Genomic DNA, 15488 nt, shown 5'->3' with positions numbered 1-15488 from the left:
TTCAAGCCTCTGTGACCGCTTTTCTGGAACAGAAGGGAGTAGGGGACTGAGTTGAGTGCAGATGCCCAATAACCTGGTTCCAGCTTTTTGCTGAGCATTACAATAAACTGTAGCTTCTGCGTACACTGTGCGACAGCTTTCTGGGGTCAGGATGGTGCTGGGAATGCCTGGAGCCTCTCCTCTAGGGCACAGGAGTGGGCCCACACCTCACCTGGACTTTAAAACTTGGAGTTTTGAATTCCAGCCACCAGCCAGAGATAAAATGCAGGAGACCTGTGGTGCTGGCTGTGCCAATGGCGCAGGCACAGAGAGGGTAAGGACAGGGAACTGATGAAAGCCTGGGGCACAGGACATTGTCTGCTTTTCTAAAAGGTCCTCCTGAACAGTGGTGGCCTGGAGTTCTGCTCCCCAGGGACAAGAGGGTAGGGTGACCCCATACTCTTGCTCCTCCACCACTCCCCCCTCCTCTACCCCACTAGCATAGTCAGAGAGCACCCCCAGTGGGGGCTGGAGTCCCCTACACTAAACCCTGCTCCCCTGCACTTGGCAGGAGCATCTTCACAAGGGCCAGCCAGCTTGTGGGCCTGCCCAGCAGGCCTCTCCCTCAGAACAGCACAAGCCACCACATCTACCAAGTCTATTGATTAAAGAAAGCTCCAAAACATCAGCTTCCAGGGAAATAGGACCAGGCTTGCTTCCTTTTTCTTTCTTTCTTTTTTCTTTTTTGTCCTGTTTTCTTAATTTTTAAAAAATTGAAAAAAATTTTTTTACATTTCTTAATTTTTTTATTCTTTACCCTTTATTTTATAAATATATAAATATATATATATTTCTCTTTACTATTATATTTTTGTATCAATGTTTATAATCTATTGTTCATTTGTTGGTCCATTTGTTTCCTTCTCTTATTTTTCAGGTCAGGCTCCTGTTCTCTCTCTCTCTCTTTTCCTTTCCCTTCTCTTTCTTCCTTTTTTCTTTTTAAGAATCAGGCTTATTGGGGATCCCTGGGTGGCTCAGCGGTTTAGTGCCTGCCTTTGGCCCAGGGCGTGATCCTGGAGTCCCGGGACTGAGTCCCACGTCGGGCTCCCGGCATGGAGCCTGCTTCTCCCTCCTCCTGTGTCTCTGCCTCTTTGCCTCTCTCTCTCTCTCTCCCTCTGTCTATCATAAATAAATAAATAAATAAATAAATAAATAAATAAATAAATAAATAAATATTTAAAAAAAAGAATCAGGCTTATTTATAGCTTATTGTTTATCTCTTTGTTTGCATTTTTGTTCCATTTCCTTTTCTCTTGTCTCGGACCAGTCTTTTTTGTTTGATTTTTGTTTGTCTTTGTGTTTTTTCTTCTTTTCTTTCTCTCTTTTGCAGGCTTATCTCGACAAACAAAAGGACACCTACCTAAAGGTCCAAACACTCCTCACTACAACCACTATAAGCAAGGAAGAGTTCTGTGGTGGAAGGACCAGTGGAAAGAGTAGCCAAAAGACAAGAGCAGAGTGTACACAGCATGTACCAGAAACACCTCCTGAAGTTTTTGTTGTTGTTGTTCTTATCACTGTTTTTACTGTTTTTTTTTTTCTTTTCTTTTTTTTTCATTCCTCTTTTCCCTTCTGGAAACAATAATTAGACCAAGAAATTTGCCCCAAAAGAAAGAACAGTAGGTAATACTTGGCATCAGGGATTTAATCAATATGGATATAAGTAAAATGTCTGAACTATAGTTTTTGTTTTAAGATTTTATTATTTATTCATGAGAGACACAGGGAGAGAGGCAGAGACACAGGCAGAGGGAGAAGCAGGCTCCCTGCGGGGAAGCCAATGTAGGACTCGATCCCAGGACCCCGAGATCACAAGCTGAGCCAAAAACAGATGCTCAACCACTGAGCCACCCAGGCATCCCAGAACTACAATTTAAAACAATGATTATAAAGATATTAGCCGGGCTTGAAAAAAAGCATAGAAGACACTAGAGAATCTTTTACTATAGAAATAAAAGAACTAAAATCTAATAAGACCCAGCAATTGCACTGCTGGGGATAAAAAAATAAATAAATAAAAATTAAAATAAAAATAAATAATAATAAATAAATAAATAAATAAATAAATAAATAAATAAATAAGTAAAATCTAATCAGGCCAAAATTTAAAATGCCATTACTGAGATGCAGTCACAAATCGAGGGGTTAACAGCGAGGATAAATGAGGCAGAAGAAAGAGTCACTGATAATTAAAGACAAAATGATGGAAAATAAGGAAGCTGAAAAGAAAAAAGACAACTCCTATATCGTGAAAGGAGACTTTCAGAACTCAGCAATTCCATAAAAGCAAAATAATATCCAGATAATTGGGCCCCAGAAGATGAAGAGGGCAAGAGAGGGACAAAAGGTTTATTTGAACAAATTATCGCAAACCTTTTTCCAAGGAAGATCTACAAATAGCCAACAGACACATGGCTTGACATCCCTCATCATTAGGGAAATATAAGTCAAAAGCACGATGAGATCCCACCTGACACCTGTCAGAATGGCTAAAATTAACTACTCAGGAAACAACAGATGTTGGAGAGGATGTGGAGAAAGGGGAACCCTCTTGCACTGTTGGTGGGAATGTGAACTGGTGCAGCCACGCTGGGAAACTGTGGAGGATCCTCAAATTTTAAAAATAGAGCTGCCCTATGACCCAGCAATTGCACTACTGGGGATTTATCCAAAGGAAACAAACATACTGATTTGCAGGGGCACCTGCACCCCGATGTTCATAGCAGCAATCTCCAGAATAGCCAAACTATGGCAAGAGCCCAGATGTCCATAAATCCCCTATGCTTTCAGCACACTTTTCATTCTTTTTTCTCTTTCTCTTAAGATTGGATGAATTCTACTGCCCTGTCTTCGAGTTTGCAGATCCATTTTTTTCACTTCATCGAGTCTCTATTGAGCCTCTCTATTGACTCTTTCAGTTCAGTATTGTATTCTTCAGCTCTATGATTTGTTTGGAACTTTGCTGAAAGTTCTCACTTTGCACATGCATTGCCCTCTTGACCACAGTAAGTATCGCTATGATGATTATTTCGAACTCTATAAGGCAAACACTTATTTACATTTCATTAAGATCTATTTCTGGAGTTTCTTCTTCTGTTTGGAGCTTATTCTTCTGTTTCTTTCATTTTCTTTGACTCTGTCACTTTCTGTGCTTAGATAAAATAGCATTCTCTCACCCCCTTGACAGAATGATCTCACGTAGGAGATCAGCCCAACCTAAGTTCCTGGCTGCCTCTCAAACTTGTGTGGTTGTCCAAGCAATCTTTTTGTATTTTTTTAAATTTTTTATTTATTTATGATAGTCACACACACAGAGAGAGAGAGAGAGAGGCAGAGACATAGGCAGAGGGAAAAGCAGGCTCCATGCCAGGAGCCTGACGTGGGATTCAATCCTGGGTCTCCAGGATCGCGCCCTGGTCCAAAGGCAGGCGCTAAACCGCTGCGCCACCCAGGGATCCCAATCTTTTTGTATTTTAATGGCTCGCAGTAGTTGAGTGTGTGCCAAGAACTGACCATGTTCCAAAGGAGAAGATGACAATCAGCAAGCTCCTTCCAGGGACACACAGGGCGATGGGCACATTGTAGCTTGTTCCTCTGTTCTGGGCCCAGGTATACACAGCCACAGTGTGGGCAGGAGGTGCTTCTGTGCTTGTTAAGGACTTTTTGTTTGGTCTGTTGCTGCAGTACCCATGAGCACAGGCCCCACTGGCTACTAGAACCAGGTGATCCAGCAGCCTGTTCCTCAGGTCACTGCTGCAAAAGCTAGGTCCCAGATGTGTTCACAAGCTCCTTCCACGGAGATTCTGGGGACTTGATTTTATGACTGGAGTGAACTGAAAAGAAGGTGCGAGAAGTGTCTGCCAGCTTTCCAGGACTGGGAAGACTGCAGCCGGCCTTTAGTGGCCCGCGAAATTAGAAGGCTGGCCTTCAGGCAGCAACTTTTAAAGTATGCAGATGTACCTCTTCAGGGACTGACTGGAAGACGGATGATTTTGCCTTTCCCTCTGTGCTAAGCCCTGACGGGTGGGGGTGGGGGTCAATCATGATTAGTGCTCACGAGACCACAACTGCTTCTTTTCTTATAGTCTTGTGGGTCTCATGGCACAGCTTTCAGAGCTAGGTGTTTGGAAGCCCACACCTCCAATGGAAGTCTTGAAAGTTGGGGTGCTCGATGTGTGGTCCCAGTCTTTCACTCCTCAGGGAGTAGCTAGGGGTTAGGGATTCCCTCTCGACTGTGGCACTGTATGGGGGTGAGGTTTATGGTGAGAATGTGTCTAGCCTTTCTCACCTATTTTGATGTGGGTATTTTCTCATTCTCACAGTACGTATAGTCACTCAGCTAGTTTCTGGACCTGTTTCAGAGAGAATTGCTTACGGGTGGCTGGACGTCTGGGAGTTCAGGAGTCTCCTGTGTCCCTCCAAACACTTTCACTCCAAACTACACTCTCAGTTCCTTCCATTTATTTTTAGAGAAATCCTGATTTATATTTCCTGGAAGCATTCCACTTCAGTAAAATATCTCCTAAGGCACAACGTTCTGAGTAGAAAAACAAATATTTCAAACATGCTCCTACCAGTATGAAGAAATGTTGTAATGTCACTCATAGTAATAAAATTCAAGCTTTCAAAACTATTGGCAGTAGATGCCACAGATTTGACTTACGTGAAGGCTGCCACCGATAGCATCCTAAGTGTCTTTCATATAAACTGTTATCAGAATGGATCTCTTCCTGTCTGTATTTTGGTATTTCAGCTTTGTTGCTGTTGTTTTGTTCTTAATTTTAATGCAGGGACTTTATAATTACTCTGTGTTGACTTCAGCCTACTGTGACATAGCAGATACCAGGCAGAACAGAGCCAACGACAGAGCCCCGACAAGGACAAGGAAGGCACCTGTTTGATCACCAGTCTACACCCAGAGCCTAGCACAGGACCTGGCACGAGGGACCCACTCAAAACAATGTGCTCATTCTGATCTAAAGTTGAAACATCTAACTTTTCATCCACTTCATGCTTTTGCTCCCCTTTAACTATGTAGGCTCTACTTTGTCCAGTCGGAGAAGCAGCTCTTTGACCGAGAGCACAAAAACAAACGAGGTGTTCAAAAGCTCTGCTTTCTCCCCATATTCGGTTACATCTGTCCTAAGAATCGTGTTTCTCTCGTGTTCACTTTCTCACATAAGAAATGCACTGAAAATAAATTACAACGAACTTCCACTACTTAATTCCTATGACTGCTCCCTCACCACAGAAGGAACTTAATGGTGGATGATATAAGAAAGTGAGAAGAGCACAGGATCTGGAGGCAGCACTTTTGGGTTTAAGCCCAGGTTATTCTATTTCATGATTATTCACATGTGATCTCAAATCAGTACTTCAACCTTTCTAAACCGCAGTTTCCTCATCTGCAAAATGAGAATAAGATCAATAGGTTTTTACATGGTGATTTAAGAAATAAACATGAAGGGATCCCTGGGTGGCTCAGTGGTTGAGCGTCTGCCTTCAGCTCAGGGCGTGACCTCGGGGTCCTGGGATCGAGTCCCACATCCAGCTCCCTGCAAGGAGCCTGTTTCTCCCTCTGCCTGTGTCCCTGCCTCTTTCTGGGTCTCTCATGAATAAATAAATACAATCTTAAAAAAAAAACATAAAAAATTGGGAAGAATAATAAGGCAAAAACATGTATATAAATGTTATCATCTAATGTTTTTCTAGCTCTTACTCTAGAGAGAGTACTACCTCATACTCTACATTTGCCTTCATTTGTTTATTGTCTGTCTCTTATCACTAAAATATAAGCTCCAAAACCTCTGCTTTTAGAGATCTCATTCACTGCTTTATTTTTTTTAAGATTTTATTTATTCATAGAGACACAGAGAGAGAGAGAGGCAGAGACAGGCAGAGGGAGAAGCAGACTCCATGCAGGGAGCCCGACGTGGGACTCAATCCCGGGTCTCCAGGATCACACCCTGGGCTGAAGGAGGCGCTAAACCACTGAGCCACCAGGGCTGCCCTCGTTCACTACTTTATACACAATGACCTGAAAAGTGCCTAAGTGGCACATAGTAGATGCTAAAAACATTTACTGGCTGACTCAATGAATAAAACAATGACCTCATTTTCAGCACTTTGCTATTACAGACAGCCTACCACTTCTAACTCTGGATTCCACCGGTTTTATTGCCTCCTCATTCTTCTTCCATGATCAATGTTATTAGCATCTATTTCAGTGTGGACTCTGCTGGGAATTATAGTCCCTCCTCCTCTTCTCTTGGAGTGCACTCGCCCCAACCCCTGCACGTCTCTCAGCTACTTGTACTGCTTCCTGATTTTGGCCCAGTCATCCGAAGGCTGGATACCCATCCCTTTGTACTCTTCTCTAAATCTTAGTGCTGTCTTAGACTACAGGGAGGAGAATCAGGGATTTGACAGTTTTTAGAACCCCAGGCATTATTTTATATGGACGGCAACTAACAGATGCTTTTTTGCTCCTAATACCACATATCTCAGTCCTGTGCAAAGTGAAGCAAGTAACCACGGATCTCAGCTGATGCTAGAAGCCAATGCTACCCTCTGATCTCCAGTTACCCACTAATAGTTTTACTACAAGTAGCATTTCCTATCTTGTGTTTATTTACACCCATGTCTTTCTCACTGGATCAGAAATAGTTACAGGTGGATGGGGCCATGAATGAAGGGTTAACATAAACCTCTGTCTTGGCCCATGCAAACTGACTTCAGGTCCACTTGAAAACCAGATCAAGGCAGAATGTTATCCACACTATCAGGTAGATCGTTCTGGTTAAAATGGCCTCTGATTAGCAAACTGTATCTGGGTTGGACGACTATGAATCCTAGACAAATCCAACTAGAGACACAGCTTCCTGCCTGCAGTGTATCTTGGAACCAAGAGTTCCCTGTAGGACACCCAGAATCTGCACCCATGGGGCTGTGACAGGGGTACCACTTGGTTCCTCTCCCAAGACTGAGGCTTCTCTGCCAGGAGGGCTCCCATTCCCTGAAACTTGAGCTATCAGTTTGGGCGGGCATAGCCCCTGGACTGCTGTGAGGATTCCTACTGATGCTGCCCTGCTGGCAGGCAATGCTTCTCGTTCCATGTCCTTCTACGGGGCAATGGGCCAGGCATTGTAAGCACTGGGGTTTTATTCAGTTCCACCGCAAACCACCGAGTGCAGGCATTTCAAGGGTCTAACAGATCCGAGTTTTCATTGAACTAATCCCTGATGAGAATGTCCCTCCCCCCCAAAAATGAGCTAAAAGGTCCTCGCATGAGCAAGAATCAGAACAGCTCCCGTCTCTGCAATGTCCTTACCTGGAGTGAGAAGAGCGTGTCGTAAGTCTCTTTCTTTATGTGTCTCATGTGAACGGTGGAGAGTGCTGTGGAGGGAAGGGGTATCACGCCAGGTCCTGCACGGGCGCCGCTGGGCAGAGGCCCCACGCTTCCAGGTCCTCCCCTGGGGCCCTCGCGCTCTTCCTGTGAACACTTCGTGCGTGGAGGTTAGCACTAAAGAGGCGGATGCCCACTTGCTTCAGACAAAGTGCTTTCACACGCCTCCCTTCATTCAGCATTTAAATGAGCCCCAGACAGTGAGAAGGGCGGTGGAGTACAGTGAGAAGGGTGGTGTATGCTGATGATACATGAAGGCCAAGCGGAGCCACAGCCCAGGGGTGACCAGCCAAGGACCTGGGCTTCACTGCAGGCTCCTTGGCTTCCAACTCAGAACACTGACCTGCCTTCTTGCAAGATGAGGGGCGCCAAAGGGGGGCCATCAGCAGAGGACAACGCGCCTGACAGGCGGCCAGTGGAAGGGCCAGGGGCACTGCCCTCCCGCTCTACTTCTTGGCTTGTCACCTCCTTCCATTTCCCTAAGTATCAATCCACATTTCCTCCTTATGATCCGATTCCATGTTTATCTACCACATTCATTCCCCAAGCGTATCTGCCCCCTGAGCTCCTGGGCTCAGGCCAAGGCAGCCCTTTCTCTACCGCTGTCTCCACTCCCTGTTGTTCTTCACGCTGACCCCGGCCAGGCCCCACTCTGGCCACTAAGCACTGGAGAGGACGGAGCAAGTGCTCTGCGTTGCTGTTGCTCTGGACGTAATGGCTGCGGACGTGGAGATGGAAGCACTGGCTCCCTACCTCAGCCCCACCACTTTTTCCTAAAAACTATGGGGCCCCAGGGCACCTGCGTGGCTCAGGCAGGGAAGCGGCCGACCTCAGCCCCAGTTGCGATCTCGGGGTCCCAGGATCGGGGCATCAGCCTCTGCGCTCAGTGGGGAATCTGCTTCTCTACCCCTCCCCCTACTCACATTGTCTCTCTTTTTCTCACTCAAGTAAATAAAATCTTTAAAAACAAAAGTCCCAAAAACCTATGGGGCCTCATGCATGGGAAATGGAGAAATAAAAGCATCAGAAGGACCGCTGTTGTGTTTCCGACCTCACGGTACAGGAGACAGAGAAAAGAGAAGTTGTACCCTGAGTCAAGTGGCCTCTGGTCAGCGCTTCTCCGTCATCTCCGGTCATAAGCAACACCTTAATCCCTCTTGTAACCAGGGCCTGGGGAGAAAGTCGGTAAGGTAAACGGACTGTCTCTGGTCCCATGGGATGCCTTCTCTCTAGGAAGAAAAATCATGGTGATAAAAATACTGGAATGATACTGGGAAGTGGAGAAAAAGGCTGAATTCCCCATCCAACTACTTGTAAGTTAGTAAATTGGAACAAAAATGTCACCCCTGCCTCAGCCACACTCGGGGACACCAAACCGACAATGCAAATGTCCCGCCTAGAGGAAGAAGCAGGGGACGGTTCGCACTCACCTTAGCCCAGCGCCTTCCCCTAAGGACCCGAGCCGTAGTCATCAGAGAATCTGGCCAGCGCGCCAGAGAGCAGACGGTCGCCCTCCGCCACGCTCAGGGTGACCACACGCCGAGGACCCACCCACGGGATGACCAGGGAACACGCACAACTGCTGGCGGCCCTTTGGTCAATGGCAAGCTCTGGTCAATCTTGGTTTAGCCAGTGTGTGGCCATACTTGTTGCAGGTGAGCCTTTAAGGCCTCTACTTTCAAAGAGAAAGAGAAAAGGTGAAGACACGGATCTGTTTTAAGATAAAATACTGAGACTGCGGCCCTGAGCACGGAGAACGGCCAAAGGTCCCCCTTCCTGGGCCTGTGGGTCACAAGATCTGGAAGGTAAACTGTTCCTGCAATTACACCAGAGCCGCTTGCCGGGTAGGAAGGGTGGTCTGCTTCGGCCCAACTCCTGGGAAAGGCGGGAAGCCTGAGAGGTGAGCAGAACGAGCACAAGGGGCAGCGGGTTCCTTTTTTATTCAATGCAATTCGCCAGCACGTAGCACACCGCAGCGCTCGAGACTCCACTCGTCAGCCGCGGAGAGCCCTCGGTGCCCGTCACATCACGCGCGCCCTTCACGCCATCACCAGATCACCAAGTCCCCTCGTCCCCCATCGTCCAGCAACCCTCAGTAGGCCTCCTACCGTTACAGGTTTCTTTTTTTTTTTTTTTAATTTTTTTTTTATTATTTATTTATGATAGTTACAGAGAGAGAGAGAGAGAGGCAGAGACACAGGCAGAGGGAGAAGCAGGCTCCATGCACCGGGAGCCCGATGTGGGATTCGATCTCGGGTCTCCAGGATCGCGCCCTGGGGCAAAGGCAGGCACCAAACCGCTGCGCCACCCAGGGATCCCCCCGTTACAGGTTTCTACGGATTCTCTCCCTCTCTGGCAACTTCCCGTTCCCTCCTTCCCCTGTGACGCTCTGGGCTGTTTCTTATATTCCTCACATGAGTGAAACCACAGGACAACTGTCTTCCTTGGTTGACTTATTTCCCTCAGAATAACACCCTCCAGGTCCACCTACATCGAAGCAAGTGGCAAGTGTTCATCCCTTCCGAAGGCCAGCGTTCCACTGTAGCTGTACACACATCTTCTCTCTCCACCTGTCGCAGGACACCTCAGCTCCTTCCACAGTTTGGCCACTGTTGCTAGAACTCTGGGTGTAGGTGCCCGTTCCAATCGCCGGCATCTGTATCTTTGGGGTAAACACCAACCAGTACAACTGCTGGGTCGTAGGGCAGATCTATCTTTAACTCTTTGAGGAACCCCCAGACTATTTTCCAGAGTGGCTGCACCAGCTCACATTCCCCCCAACAGTGCAGGAGGGTCCCCTGTCTCCACATCCTCGCCAACACCTGTTGTTTCCTGTCTTGTTAAGTTTTGTCATTCTCACTGGGGTGAGGTGGGATCTCACGGTGGTTTGGATGTGTAGCTCCCTGGTGGCCAGTGATGTTCAGCATGTTTTCACGCATCTGCTGACCATTGCTACATCTTCTTTGTAGAAATGTCTGTTCGTGCCTTCTGCCCATTCCTTTTTTTTAATATTTTATTTATTTATTCCTGAGAGACACACACAGAGAGAGAGGCAGAGACACAGGCAGAGGGAGAAGCAGGCTCCATGCAGGGAGCCCGATGTGGGACTCGATCCTGGGTCTCCAGGATCAGGCTCTGGGTTGAAGGTGGCGCTAAAACGCTGAGCCACCCGGGATGCCCATTCTGCCCATTTCTTGACTGGATTATTTGGATTTTCGGTGTTGAGTTTAATGAGTTCTTTATAGATCTTGGATACCAGCCCTTCATCTGATACGTCGTTTGCAAATATCTTCTCCCATTCCATAGGTTGCTTTTTATTTTGCCGTTTCCTTTGCTGTATAGAAGTATTTTTATCTTGATCAAGTCCAATAGTTCATCTTTGCTTTTATTTCCTTTGTGTTTGGAAATGTGTCTAACAAGGAGCTGCTGTGGCCGAGGTTGAAGAGGTTGCTGCCTGTGTCCTCCTCTCCAATTTTGATGGAATCTTGTCTCACATTTAGATCTTTCATCAATTTTAAGTTTATCTTTGTGTCTCATGTAAGAGAATGGTCCAGTTTCATTTTTCTGCACGTGGCTGTCCAATTCTCCCAGCACCATTTATTGAAGAGACTGTCCTTTTTCCAGTGGATAGTCTTTCCTACTTTGTCAAGTGTTAGTTGACCATAGAGTTGAGGGTCCATTTCTGGATTCTCTATTTTGTTCCATTGATCTATGTGTCTGTTTTTGTGCCAGGACCACACTGTCTTGATGATCGCAACTTTGTAGTACGACCTGAAATCTGGCATTGTGATGCGCCCAGCTATGGTTTTCTTTTTCAATATTCCTCTGGCTATTCGGGGTCTTTTCTGATTCCACACAAACCTTAGGATTATTTGTTCCGACTCTGTGAAGAAAGTCCATGGTATTGTGATAGGGCTTGCACTGAATGTGTAGGTTGCCATGGGGAGCACTGACATTTCACAACATCTGTTCTTCTAATCCATGAGCATGGCCTGTTTCCCATCTCTTTGTGCGTTACTCCATTTCTTTCATAAGTGTTCTGTAGTTTGTAGAGTACAGACCTCTCACCTATTTGGTTGGGTTTATTCCTAGGTATCTTATGGTTTTGGTGCAGTTGTAAATTTCTTTCTTAATTTCTCTTTCTTTAGTCTCATTGTTAGTGTATAGAAATGCAACTGATTTCCATGTGTTGACTTTATATCCTGTCACATTGTGGAATTGCTAAGAGTTCTAGCAATTTTGAGGTGAAGTATCATGTCATCTGTGAAGAGTGAAAGTTTGACTTCTTCTTTACCAATTTGAATGCCTTTTATTTCTTTTTTTTTTTTAATTTTTTTTAATTTTTATTTATTTATGATAGTCACAGAGAGACAGAGGCAGAGACACAGGCTCCATGCACCGGGATCCCGATGTGGGATTCGATCCCGGGTCTCCAGGATCGCGCCCTGGGCCAAAGGCAGGCGCCAAACCGCTGCGCCACCCAGGGATCCCAATGCCTTTTATTTCTTTTTGTTGTCCGACTGCGGAGGCTAGGACTTCCAGTACTATGTTGAGCAACAGAGGTGGGAGTGGGCATCCCTGTCGTGTTCCCGACCTTAGGGGAAAGGCTCCCAGGGTTTCCCCATTGAGAATGATATTCCCTGTGGACTTTTTGTACATAGCTTTTATGATTTGAGGTATGTTCCCTCTATCCCTAAATTGTGGAGAGTTTTATTCAAGAAAGGATATATTTTGGCAAATTCTTTTTTCTGTACCAATTGAGAGGATCATATGATTCTTGTGCTTTCTTTTATTAATGTGACGTATCATGATAATTGATTTGTGAATGTTGAACCAATCTTGCAGCCCACGGATAAATCCCACTTGGTTGTGGTGAATAATCCTTTTAATGTACTGTTGGATCCTATTGGCTAGTATCTTGGTGGGAATTTTGACATCCGAGCTCATCAGGGATATTGGTCTTCAATTCTCCTTTTTTGTTGGGGTGTCTGTCTGGCTTTGGGATCAAGGTAACCCTGGCCTCACAGAACGAGTTTTGGCAGTTTTCCTTCCCTTCCTGTTTTTTGAAACAGCTTCAGAAGAAGAGGTATTAATTCTTCTTTAAATGTTTGGTAGAGTTCCCCTGGGAAGCCGTCTGGACTCCTGTTTATTGGGAGATTTTTGATAACTGCTTCAATTTCCTTGCTGGTTATGGGTCTGCTCAGGTTTTCTATTTCTTCCTGTTTCAGTTTTGGTAGCTTATAAATTTCCAGGAATGAATCCATTTTTTTTTCCAGATTGCCTAATTTGTTGGCATATAATTGCTCATAATATGTTCTTAAAATTGTTTGTATTTCCTTGGTGTTGATCCAGAGCTTTCCTCTTTCATTCATGAGTTTATTAATTTTAATCCTTTCTCTTTCCTTTTTGACAAGTCTGGCCAGGGGTTAACTGATTTTATTTTATTTTTTTAATCAATTCTTCTTCTAAAGAACTAGTTTCATTGATCTGTTCTCCTATTCTTTTGGTTTCTATTTCATTGATTTCTGCTATAATCTTTATTATTCTCTTTTCTTGCTTGGTTTAGGTTTTATTTGCTGTTCTTTCTCCAGCTCCTTTAGGTGTAAGATTAGCTTGTGTGTTTGAGAGCTTCCTAATTTTTTGAAAAAGGCTTATATTGCTAAGTACTGCCCTTTTAGGACCACCTTTGGTATACCCCAAAGGTTTTGTACAGTTGTGTTTTCATTTGTTTCCATGAATTCTTTTAATTCTTTAAATCTCTGGTTGACTCATTCATGTTTTTAGTAGGATACTCTTTAACCACCAAGTGTTTGAGTTCCTTCCAAATTTCCTCTTGTTTCCAATCTTTTGGTATCGAGACCTGATTTGTTACTCATTATATAATCTATTCTGGAGAATGTTCCATGGGCACTTGAGAAAAATGTGTATTCAGTTGCTTTAGAATGGAATGCTCTGTATATAACTGTGGAGTCCATCTGGTCCAGTGTGTCATTCAAAGCCCTTGTTTCTTTATTGATCTTTTGCTTAGATTATCTGTCCATGGCTATGAGTGGGGTGTTAAAGTCCCTCATAATCAATATTGATTATTATCAATGTGTTTAATTTTTTATTAATTGGTTTATATAATTGGCTGTTCCCAAGTTAGATGTATAAATATTTATAATTATATCTTCTTGTTGGATAGACCCTTTAATTATGATATAGTGTCCCTCTTCATTTCTTATTACAGTCTTTGGTTTAAAATCTAGTTTGTCTAATATGAGGATTCCTACCCTAGCTTTCTTTTGATGTGCATTTGTATGATAAATGGCTCCATCTCCTCACTTTCAATCTAGAGGCAACTTTAAGTCTAAAATGAGTCTCTTGTAGACAGCAAATAGATGGGTCTTGCTTTTTTATCCAGTTTGATAACCCTGTATCTTTTGATTGTAGCATTTAGCCCATTTACATTCAGAGTAACCATCGAAAGATATTAATTTAATGCCATTGTATTACTTGTGAAAGCCCTGTAGATTGTCTCTTTCTCTTTCTGGTCTGTTATTTTTGGGCTTTCTCTTCACTTATAGGATCCCCTTTAATATTTCTTGTGGGGCTAGTTTAGTGTTCGTGAATTCTTTTAGTTTCTGTTTGTCCTGGGAACTCTTTATCTCTCCTTCCATTCTGAACAACAGCCTTGCTGCATAAAGTATTCTTTGCTGCATATTTTTCTCATTTAGTACTCTGAATATATCATGTCAGCCTTTTCTGGCCTGCCAGGTCTCTGTGGATAGGTCTGCTGTTAATCTAATATTTCTCCCCCTCTACGTTAGGAATCTCTTATCTCAACCTGCTTTCAGGATTTTCTCTTTATTTTTGAAATTTGCTTTTTGAAAAAGCTTCACTATTATATGGTGGAATGTTGATCTATCTTTATTAATTTTCAGAGGGATTCTCTCTACTTCTTGGATTTGAATGCCTGTTTCCTTCCCCAGATTAGTTATGATTTGCTCAAATATTATCTTCTCTCTCTCTCTCTCTCTTTATTCTTTTTCAGGGGCCCCAGTAATTCTAACATTGTTTCACATTATTGTATCTCTGATTTCTCAAAGCCTCCCTGCATGGTCCATCAACTGTTTTTTTTTTTTTCTCGTTTTCTCAGCTTTCTTCCTTTCTATCATCTAGTCTTCTATTTAATTTACCCTCTTGTGCTTCATCTACTCTAGCTATTAGAACATCTATTTCAGACTGCATCTCAGGTAAAGCATTTTTAACTTCAGCTTGATTAGATTTTATTTCTGCACTAAGAGATTCTCTAGTGTCTTTATGCTTTTTTCAAGCCCAGCTAATAACTTTATAATCATTATCCTGAATTCCAACTCTGACATATTACTTATATCCATACCAATTAGATCTGTCTGTGGTTCTTTCATTGTGAATTATCTCTAGTCATTTTTCCCAGAGAAGAATGAAGAGAACAAAAGCAAAAATATCAATCACGACCTACACAAAATACACACTAGACAAATCTGAAGGTGTCAGAAACCAAAAAAGAAAAGAAAAAGAGGGAAGCCCTGGTGGCACAGTGGTTTAGCGCCGCCTGCAGCCCGGGATGTGATCCTGGGAACTCTGGATCGAGTCCCACGTCGGGCTCCCTGAGTGGAGCCTGCTTCTCCCTCTGCCTGTGCCTCTGCCCCCTCTCTGTCTCTGTCTCTATGAATAAACAAATAAAATCTTTAAAAAAAAAAAAAAAGAAAAGAAAAAGAAAAAAGGGGGGGGAGAACATAACCTCCCAAGTGGACACAACAGAGTGTTCCACTTGGTCCTGGGTGTATTTTGGTATATTTGTTAGAAGACACTAAATCTCAGAATTGAATACACTGAAAGAAAGCCAAAAATGAAGAAAATATCTATAAAATGCAATTGTAAAAGATGAAAGTGAAAAAAAAAGACTTACAAACAAAGAGTTGATAAAACAAGAAACTAGTTGAAAAGGAAAACTTTAAACTGAAAGATAAAAGAAACATGAGGGGGGAAGAAAATCCCAAAATCTATATACTATTTTCCC

The 15488-nt window shown here is 43.8% G+C and overlaps 1 protein-coding gene across 8 annotated transcripts in view; it reads right to left on the bottom strand.

Annotated features, from left to right (window-relative positions):
* The window catches only part of LOC140631273 (beta-galactosidase-1-like protein 2), a 58346-nt gene that overhangs the window by 18361 nt on the left and 24497 nt on the right, over positions 1-15488 (bottom strand). For all 8 annotated transcript variants that reach the window (XM_072822785.1, XM_072822782.1, XM_072822780.1 and 5 more), the window contains 2 exons: positions 8533-8614; positions 7370-7434 (listed from right to left, as the gene is read on the bottom strand). In XM_072822785.1, the coding sequence (XP_072678886.1) occupies positions 7370-7434; positions 8533-8614 (147 nt within the window). The remainder of the gene's footprint in view (positions 1-7369; positions 7435-8532; positions 8615-15488) is intronic.

This window comes from Canis lupus, chromosome 3, assembly GCF_048164855.1.
Source record: "Canis lupus baileyi chromosome 3, mCanLup2.hap1, whole genome shotgun sequence".
Lineage (NCBI taxonomy): Eukaryota > Metazoa > Chordata > Mammalia > Carnivora > Canidae > Canis > Canis lupus.
Note: the sequence above shows the minus strand (reverse complement) of the source record. Positions and strands in the feature narration are given on the sequence as shown.